Source organism: Mus caroli, chromosome 12 (genome assembly GCF_900094665.2).
Source record: "Mus caroli chromosome 12, CAROLI_EIJ_v1.1, whole genome shotgun sequence".
In the NCBI taxonomy this organism is placed as follows: Eukaryota; Metazoa; Chordata; class Mammalia; order Rodentia; family Muridae; genus Mus; species Mus caroli.
The window spans coordinates 50,177,292-50,187,370 of NC_034581.1; the positions used below are offsets into that span (position 1 = coordinate 50,177,292).

At 41.9% G+C, this 10,079-nt stretch overlaps 1 protein-coding gene across 1 annotated transcript; it reads right to left on the minus strand.

Moving 5' to 3' along the window:
- Window positions 1-5,215: 5,215 nt before the first annotated feature.
- Cfl2 (cofilin 2) lies at window positions 5,216-9,284 on the minus strand. The gene is made up of 4 exons (XM_021178792.2): window positions 9,141-9,284; window positions 7,909-8,216; window positions 7,719-7,795; window positions 5,216-7,627 (listed from the first exon to the last, which is right to left on the minus strand). Exons 1-4 carry the CDS (start codon window positions 9,141-9,143, stop codon window positions 7,515-7,517), a joined length of 501 nt encoding a protein of 166 aa, XP_021034451.1. The 5' UTR covers window positions 9,144-9,284; the 3' UTR covers window positions 5,216-7,514.
- Between the last annotated feature and the right edge of the window lie 795 nt (window positions 9,285-10,079).

A 10,079-nucleotide genomic window follows, 5' to 3' on the forward strand; every position in this document is an offset into this window, starting at 1 on the left:
GTCTTCAGACACTCCAGAAGAGGGAGTCAGATCTCGTTACGGATGGTTGTGAGCCACCATGTGGTTGCTGGGATTTGAACTCCGGACCTTCGGAAGAGCAGTCGGGTGCTCTTACCCACTGAGCCATCTCACCAGTCCAATAAAGATAATTCTTAAGTAGCAAATATTCAATGCATACATGTTACTGAAAATCTAATAGTATCAAAGTTGAAAATCAATGTGTTTACTTTAAAAACAAAAAACAGGGCTGGGCTTGCTGTACCTTTAGTATCAGGCAGAGGCAGGCAAATCACAGGCAATAAAATCACAAGCAATAAAAACCAAGAGGTTCCATCACAGGAACACATAAAATAAGAAAAAAATATGTCCTGATAGTATACTATTAACATAAACGCCTTCCCACTGTGGAAAAATGACTTCATTTGAACAAAATAATTTGTTCTAAGCTTTGTTTTGTCAAGTCTAATATACTTGTAAATTGTTGTAGATATATAAAACCAAACTAGCTGCCAGAGGTGGAAATCAATGAAAACTGTCCATCTTAATAATAATAAATTAACTATCTAATGCTTTGAGTGTAGGGTACATATGAGAAAAATCTAATGAAGTGATCTGGCATTTTATTTTTTGGGGGTTAGAGTTTCCCTGTGTTAAAGCTGGCTTTGAGCTCCTGACTCAGCTCCAATAGTTGGACTACAGCTTATAAACTAGGCCTACTTTCTGTGTTCTTGAATGGTGTGGGGTTTATTGTTTATTTAGTGATCACTTCAGGGATGATATAAAATAAACAGACAACACTATACATTTTATAGATATAGTCACTATGCCTGGATGGTATTGTTTTTCTAAGACAATTTTTCTTTGTAGCTCTGGCTGTCATGGAACTATTTAGACCAGGTTAGTCTTAAACATACAGAGATCTGCCTGCCTCTGCCTCCCGAGTGCTGGGGTTAAGGGTGTGCACTATGCTCAACTTTGTAGATTTTTTAAAATGCTGCTTTGATTACAATTATGGAGGTCAAAGCACAACCTTCCAGGGTCAGTTCTCTCATGTGGGTCCCAGGCATCAAACTCAGGTTGTCAGGCTTGCTAGTAAGCACCTTTAGCTGCTGAGCCTGTATTGTTTTTTAAAGGAATTTTAAAAGACTACTTTTTTTTTAAAAGATTTATTATATGTAAGCACACTGTAGTTGTCTTCAGACACACCAGAAGAGGGCGTCAGATCTCGTTACGGATGGTGGTGAGCCACCATGTGGTTGCTGGGATTTGAACTCGGGACCTTTGGAAGAGCAGTCAATGCTCTTAACGGCTGAGCCATCTCACCAGCCCCGTTTCTGTACCTTTTTTCAACCTTTCGGTGTAGCCCTGGCAGGCTACATAGTGAAGGCTAGCTTCATAGGTGTACACCACACTTGGTTTACAGGAATGGAATCCAAAGGTTTGTTATGTGCTAGGCAAGTAATCAACTGGGATATATCCCCAGCTATTTTTAGCTTTTTAAGACACTGTCTTACTACACAGCTAGCCACGCCTGATCTTAAATTTGTGGTGACCCTGTAGCTTTGGCCTATCATGTGCTTGGAGTACAAATATGCACCATCAACACTCAGAATTATATCTTAGCTATTTTTCAATAATCTTTTTTTTTTTTTTTTTGAGATAGAATCTCATGTAGCCCAGATTGGTCTCAAACTTATGGTATAGTTTCCAGGCCCGCCAAAGGTACATAGTGAGATTCTGTCTCAACAACAACAACAACAACAACAACAAAGAATTAAAGGTCTATATGTGACAACCCAGACAACGGATGCTTAAGTACTACAAACTCTACAATATACTTTCCTGAGAACTAGTAGGGGTAGCCTGGTGTAGTGGAGCAAGCTGGTAATTCCAGTGTTTGGCAAGCTGAGACAAGGCAGAATGACTTATTAAAGTAAGCCTTAGGCTATACAGAGATTCTATCTCAAAACAAGTAAGCCAGGTTTGGTGTGGGATGCCTGTAATTCTAGCGCTTATGAGGTGGGGGCCAGAGGACCAGGCGTTCAAGGACACCTTCCTACATATACTGAGTTTAACTTGAGCTACGTGCCATCTTTATCTTAAAAAATAACAATCATGGAGTTATAGATTTCAACACTATGGGTAATGGGCCTTTATTTTACTTCAAAATTACTTGGAAGTTTGAGGTCAGCTCTCACTACTCACACATCAAGACACCCTAAATGGTAAAAAGTTATGGACACTAACTATATTCTGTATTTGTGTTTGTGTGGGTGACTGTGGAGGCCAGAGGTCAAAATCCAATTCAACTGCTTCTACTTTCCCTTTGTTTTTGAGACAGGGTTTCTGACTGAAACTGGAGCATCCAGCTCTCCCTAGGCTGGCCTGTCTCCACCTACCTAGCACTAGGATTACGGTTCATACAGGTATGTCTGGCTTCTACATGGTGCCTAGCAAGCAAGCACTTAGTTGAGTCACCCCTAGCACTCTGTATGACATACTTCTAAAAGAAGATGTTCTCTATCAGCTAATTAGTACTTAAACTATGAGATCGAGTGGAACTGTTATAAAAATAGAACCAGTGATCTTCAATAAACCAGCCTACTCCCCGCCTTAGTTTCCTAAGTGCTGGGATTACAGGTGTGTGTCACCACACCAGGCTTTTTATTCCTTAAAAAAAAATCTACATAACTATTAAAGGCAAGTGGTGAGATGGCTTATCTGTTCAGAGCTTTTGGTGCTCTTGCAGGGGACTTGGATTCAGTTCCCAGCACTATACTGTGACTCACAGCCACCTATTACTCATATGCCCTCTTTTGGTTTCCTTGGATACCAGGCACATACATGGCACACACATATATAGGCAGACACATATACACATAAAACAATCTTTTTTTGTTTGTTTTTCGAGACAGGGTTTCTCTGTGTACCCTTGGCTGTCCTGGAACTCACTCTGTAGACCAGGCTGCCCTGGAACTCAGAAATCCACCTGCCTCTGACTCCCAAGTGCTGGGATTAAAGGCGTGCACCACCACTGCCCAGCTAACAAATAAATCTTTAAGGGGAAGTGATTTAAAACTTTTTACATTTTCATAGCATTTTTCTGGTTTTACAAAGCATTTCCAGGACTGCATGGAAGCACAATACCCAGGTTTAATTCCCAGCACTGCAAAGCACTTATTTCTACATTTGATACTCAGATACCAGATACGGTAGACATTATCTTTCTCTACATTATGGCTCAAACCCACTGAAACTCACCAGGCATCATGTTATACATCTTTAATCCCAACAGAGACAAGCAGATCTGAGTCTGAGGCCAGCCTGGTCCACAGTGAGTTCCAGGCTGGCCACAGCCATAGGGAAGGCAGTATAGTATCTCAAATAAAGCAAAATTAAAGCCTTAAACCTGGCTATCCTGAAAACAAGTTACATTCAGAGGTCCTCACAATTTGTTTGTACAGGGCCTTGCTGTGTAGTTTTGGCCCAGACCTTGCTATATAGCCCAGGCTAGTCTCAAACTTACACTGATTCTCCTACCTTAATTTCCTGAGTGCTGGGATTTGAAGCTTGCACCATGACAGCAGCCTTTCAGTGGCTTTTATAGTCAGAGAAAAGTGGCTGTTCCTGGCATTCTGTATAGCCTAACTACTACTACATTTGCAAAGACAGGACCTAACAACAGAAGCCCCTCCTCCATTTATTTATTTCTGTGGAAGTCAGAACACCTTTTGAGAGTTGATTCTCCTACCATGTGACTTCAGATCAAACTCAGGAAGTCAGACTCAGTGACAAGTGCCTTTACCCAATGAGCCATTTAGCCAGGTCTAAGGTGCATTTTGTTTGTTGGCTGTCTGGTTATTGTTTGTTTTCCATAGTCCAGGCTGGCCTCAAACTTACTATCATCCTCCTACTTCATCCACTGAGTGCTGAGATGACAGGTACATGCCACATCTGGCTTAAGATTTTATATATAATCAATATATATATATATAATCAATATATATATATAAAATCAATATATATATATATATATATATATATATATATATATATATATATATATATATATATATATATATATTGGTTTTTCGAGACAGGGTTTCTCTGTATAGCCCTGGCTGTCCTGGAACTCACTTTGTACACCAGGCTAGCCTCGAACTCAGAAATCCGCCTGCCTTTGCCTCCCCAGTGCTGGGACTAAAGGTGTGCGCCACCACGCCCAGCTCAAGATATTTTTTTATAAGAGGAAAACAACCTTGACATTGATTTACCACAGCTGAGACTATTTAATGAGAAACCACTTTCAAAAGATCCCATAAGGTCTAGAGAGATAGCCCAGAAGTTTAGAACAATTGTTCTTTCAGGAGCCCTCGGACCTTACACCTACCTGGCAGCTAACAATTATCTATAACTTCAATTCCAGGGGATCAGAACCTGCTATATAAGCCAAGCTAGTCTTGAACTTGCACTGATCCTCCTGTCTCAGTCTCCCGAGTGCTGGGACCTCTGCAGGTGCACACATATATACATCAGGCAAAACAACCATACACATAAAACAAAAACAAATGAATAATGCTGGCCACATCATCATATATGGAAAATGGCAGGTGTAAGTCAGTTTAGGGCAAATGCCGACTGTACCACTTGTCTGAAAATGCTAACATTGCTGCATCACTCAGTGATACTCTTTTTTTCTGTCATGTAACCTAGGCAGGCTTGGAGTTCACTATCTATCTGGAAAAGGCCTTGGAGTGCTGCTGATCCTGTTTCTGAAACTCCTTGAGTGCTGGGATTTCAGATACATGCCATCAAGCCTGGCATCAAGAAATTGGGATTTCTTTTTTTTTTTTTTTTTTTCCCGAGACAGGGTTTCTCTGTGTAGCCTTGGCTGTCTTGGAACTCACTCTGTAGACCAGGCTGGCCTCGAACTCAGAAATCCGCCTACCTATGCCTCCCAAGTGCTGGGATCAAAGGCATGCACCACCACTGCCTTGCTGCTCCTTCCTCTGTTAAGTGGGAACTGTGCTCCGGTAGCCAGGCTTCCATCCAGTCTTTATCTATTAAGCCATCTCTCGGGCCTGAAACAGGATTTCTAAAAGAAAGCATATTAACTAAATCCTGAAAAGGATAATGCTGCCTCTCTAATCCACAACCTAAGCTTTTCAGCTTTCACTGTTTTAAATGGAAGTAAACACATCTCAACAGCTTTAAATATTTTCATGTATTTTATTTTTAAAACACTTAAAATTTTGCAAGCTGGCAGTAAAATATTGCCCTCAATATTTTACTAATTAGCACCGTATAGCTTTTAAAGCTAGCTGGAACATTGTTTCACTGAAAATGACTGTAAAATAAGATGTCAAATTAGTCTCAACATAAGGTCATAAGTTAAATCATTATTTTTTGGCTCTAGGCACATATGTGTACTTTAAAGATGAATTTAACTACATTAATCTATTTGGCCAATCTAGAACTCAAAGTATAATAGTTTCAAGCAGCATTTAATCTCTCAAATTATTCTAAAAATGCGTATAAAGAAATTGAGAAATCAGATATAAAAACAAAAGGTCACCCTTTACCTTTTAGAAATCACTTAATATTTGGAAGAATAACAAAATAACTTGGTGAAAAAGTCCTTTGATGCAAAGACAGTTAAACGCATGGTTCAGTACACATTACCATTCTCATGCTTCGCTTATAAGCAGCCTTACCAAAAAGCCACGGAAAGGTCTGGAACAACTCACAGCAACAGCTGGAAGGCTGAAGTCAAATTCCTTAGTACTAAAAAGATCCCAAGTCATTTGTGTAGTTTTAAATGGAAGCCTAGACATTTAACCACTGTGTTAATGTTCTCATCTGGAAAAAAAAAAACTTTCCAAAAGGTAGAAAAAAAATTAATTATACCCAAATTACTTCCACATATTTTAGAAAAGGATATTTTCATTTCCTATCTTCTGAGAGAGCATTCTTCAGAGCTCTGGGGTCAGAGTCCAGAGCCACACACGACTGCTCACTAGCACGCCTGTCTTACATGCCAGTAGAATCAAGTCCAGTTTTGCCATCTGTGGATGACTATGACAAGATACAAAAGCATGTGTTTGCCATAAATAGCTCCAGCTAATAGCAGAGAGCGCACACGGAGCAGATCAAATTCTCCATAAGGAGAAAGCTCTGGGCCACAGCCAAGTTCCATTACTAAGGTTTAAGACTGCTATACGATTTTTTTTTTCTCAATTCATTTTGGAAAAGCTATGAAGGAACTGTGGCTGAGACAAACATTCCTAAACATCACAATCATCATTAACCTTTGAATGACATTTTACAAATTATTTTCATTATGACCAAGTAATAAAAACATCCTACTTATACTACTCAATTCTCAGTATTGTAACTCTGGATTAATATCCTAGCTTATCTAGAGAATAAATAAGATACTGGATAGGCCAAAGTACAAAAAGAATTTTTTTTTCTGATCTCCATATTATAACATAAATAAGCATTTATAAAACTACCACTCTTTTAATGATTTTATAGAAGTGATTTTAAGATTTTTTAAACCAAAGATTAAAGGAAAAAAAATTCCAGATACCAGTGCAGAGCTTAATCACCGTTTACCCTAAAATTTCACCTAACAATTTGCAAAATTTCCAAGGAAAACAAGGCAACATTCTGTAATCTGCCACAATTTTTATTGCAACGTGGCCACTTTTGTGAGGGTAGGGAGTTTGATCTCAAAACAATGTTCCATTTAAGGCTCTTTTATACAGAAATTGCCATCATGACTGATATTCAAAATATCTGTAGTGTTTCAAGACTCATATGGTAAACATAAATTATACAGTAGTGTACACTCATCGGGAAACCAAAGACATTAACACAGCTGTTTCTTTGAAAAAAATATGAAGGTAAGAAGAATGAACACTGAGATACTAGGATAAATTGATGACAGGTAATAAAACTTAATTGGCATTCTTTATAAGGGATTAAACGCATTACAAAAAAAAAAAAAGTGCTTTTAACGAATAGTGTTAAATCTGTGCTGCCAGGTCACAAAAATAGGCTTGCCAAGGCAGGTGAGGTGCATGAAGGCTCCAGTGCCTCAGAGGACGGTAATCAAGTGCGACTATAAATAATACTGAAACATGTCTCCCATATGACCGACCAGTGGATAATACTTTCAAGGCATTCAGTTAGCTTACCCTTTGTAGTACTCTAAGCTATTCACATTGACAACCACATCCATTGTGGTGCTCACTGCAAGGAAGGCATGGAACCAGTTGTTTTGGCTAAAATAAGACGGGAAGGCATTCCTTGGGATCTACAGAAAAGTAACCGTATGAAACAGTCTAATGGCAATACTGACAGGCTCCTTATAGTCACTCATTCACTGTGTTGAACGGGACCAGTGAAAAGGGAATAAACAAAAAACCAAAACCTAATACAATTCCAGTGGACTGAGCTGGAGAGATAAGTGTAAGCCCCTTAAGATCAAATGGCACTTGGCTATTATTTTATAGTGGCTTTCCTTCAAGGGAAACTACAACACTGCCTCCCAGTTTCTCTCCCAGCGTCGAGCGGTCCTTAATATCGTCCAAGCCATTTACTTGCCACTCGTGTTTAATACCTAAAACGGAAAAGAAAAACACACCCCATTAACCTTATAATTAAGAAAGAGTAAAAAAAAAATTTTTGTACAAAACAGTCAATGTTGGTACCTGTAAATTTCTTTTTAATGGCATCTTTAGAGCTAGCATAAATCATCTTGCTTTTTAACGGTGCACTTTCAGGAGCCCTAGGGGGGAGAAAATGTTGAATTTCAAAAGAAAAACAAAGGCAAAAACTGACTCTGATAATAATAATCCTTGCATTTTTAGAAGTACTTTTTTTTCTTTTGTTTTTACACACCAGAATATAAATACTAGGTCTTCTTTCTTAGACTCTTTTGTTTCGTATGTGGCATCGTACAAAGCATATCGGCAATCATTCAGAGGTAGCAACTTCACAAAAGATGTGTAGGGGTCCTCTACAGTTTCACCAATGTCACCCACCAAGATCTGCTTGGCTTCCTCTACAATTATTTGTCTTTTGTCATCGCTTAAACAGAAGAGAACTGCTTTCTTTCTTTTTTTGATCTCCTCCTGTGTAGAAGATTTTCTTACTTTCATATCATTAAAAACTTTGATGACTTCATCATTCACTGTAACTCCAGATGCCTGAAAACAAACAAAGGGTGGGAATTTAGAACAAGGATTTCGGTTTTAACCAAAATCATAGACTAACAACAAGGCTTCAACTTCAGTCTGGCCAGACTATTAAAAAACTGCACCAAACAACGTAAGCAGTCCTATTAGATGTGTCACATTTAAATATCAGAAGAAGATACGGGTAAAATGTCTAACTCATACTGCCCATTCATCCTTCTTAAAGGAGTACGGAGAGAACCGCTAACGGGAGGTGGGAAGGGACAAATACAGTTGAGCCATGCCTGAAATGTTTCCTATTTCACTGGGTGATGTCAGAGCTTCAGGAGCAGCAGCAAAAATACCTTCTGTATTGTGTCAACTCTGCAGGCCTTAAAAAAACACTCCAGGATTTCAGTTAACGCTTCTACTATTTTTTTTTTTTTCTTTAAAGCCGTCTTAGCCACGGCTGCTTCCACATAAGGAAAGAGAATCAAGTGTAAACTCCAACCGGCTGCGGCTACAGCGATTACGCCCCACCGCCCATTGGCAGCCACTTAGAAACTAACGGATCCCGTGAAAAGGCTCCCTACGGCGAGAAAAGCGTTTTAAAATAGGTTTCTACCTGTTCAAGCTCCTCGGTACGGCGTTATGGCCGGCCTCCTAGACCCTCACCCAGAGGCTGCTGGCCACGTACCAACCTTACAGCGCGCGAGTTAAAAACCTTAAGCCGCGCAGGGCAGAGCAACACGCGGGGCCCTGGCCCAAGGAGCGACCCTCTCGCGCCGGGCCTGCGCCGGGCCCTCCCGCCTCGGGACTCGGAGCGGCCGCAGGGCCTCGAGCCCCCGGCCCGCAGCGCCGAAGCGCCCACCGCACAGGCCCAGGCAGGGTTAAGATGGCGGCCGCGCGGGGGTCCGCGCCGCGCCCAGCATCCCCCCGCCGGCGCGCCCACCTTACCATAGTGCCCGCGGCTGAGGTGTCTGCGGCAGCGGTGGCTCGGACTCCGGCTCGGTGGCACTGGGACGAGAAGAAGGAGGGGTCGGCGGCGGGCAGCAGAGAGTGCAGGGCACGCCGGGAGCTGCAGCCGGGCGGGCGGGCGGCGGGCTGGAGGGCCGCAGGGCGGGCGGGGCGGGGCGGTCACGTGGTCAGGCCCCGCCCCCGCCGCCGCCCGCCGGTGTCCTCCGCTTGACCCCCGAGCTCCAGAACCGCTAGCAGAACCACGCGCAGCGGCGGCGGGAGCCCCGATGCTGGCAGATCCGGATGGTCGTAGCGACCAATCCGGGTTCAACGCTCGAGCGGTTCGCGGGCTCCGGGCGCTGCTCTGGGGGTTGTGACGTGAGGAAACGGGGTGTGGTGGTCGGGTAGAGAGCTCTTTGCTTCATTCACCTGCGCTTTCCACGGAAAGGGTCCGGATTGTAACCTTTCGGGTCCCTTTTGGAAAGCCCCAACTTTGAATGAATCGTTAAGATCTTATTCTTCTTTGTGTGTTTGAATTGAGACAGGGTCTCGTTTGGAGTCTTTTGCGGGTCTCTTGATTCATGAAGTAACTGCAGATGACCTTGAACGGATCCCGCCTCCATCCTGCAGGTGTTGGGATTACAGGCAAGCACCACCTCCCTGGGTTTAGACCCCTCTTATTACTAAAAGGAGAACGAACACTATATTACCTTAGTGATTGAAGCACTAAGCAAAGGCAGAATGAGAAGCAGGAATGTTGGCTTATACCTGGAATCCTGCAAGAAGAGGGAGAGGTCACAAAAAGTCTCTGGAGATACCTTGGACAGAATTATAACCCAAGTAAAACCAGAAACTGCTCAAGTTACATTTCTTTCCCCCTGTAAATGGGATGTATTGAGATTACTAGAAAAATACATGTTTATATGTGGAGAGAAAAGG

Excerpts from the sequence above, each read along its gene's own strand:
- Cfl2 (XM_021178792.2), bottom strand. Across the intron at positions 7,796-7,908 it reads GACCTAGTATTTATATTCTG|GGCTCCTGAAAGTGCACCGT; the intron begins GTGTGTAAAAAC and ends TCTCCCCCCTAG. Across the intron at positions 7,628-7,718 it reads CATTAAAAAGAAATTTACAG|GTATTAAACACGAGTGGCAA; the intron begins GTACCAACATTG and ends TTTCCGTTTTAG.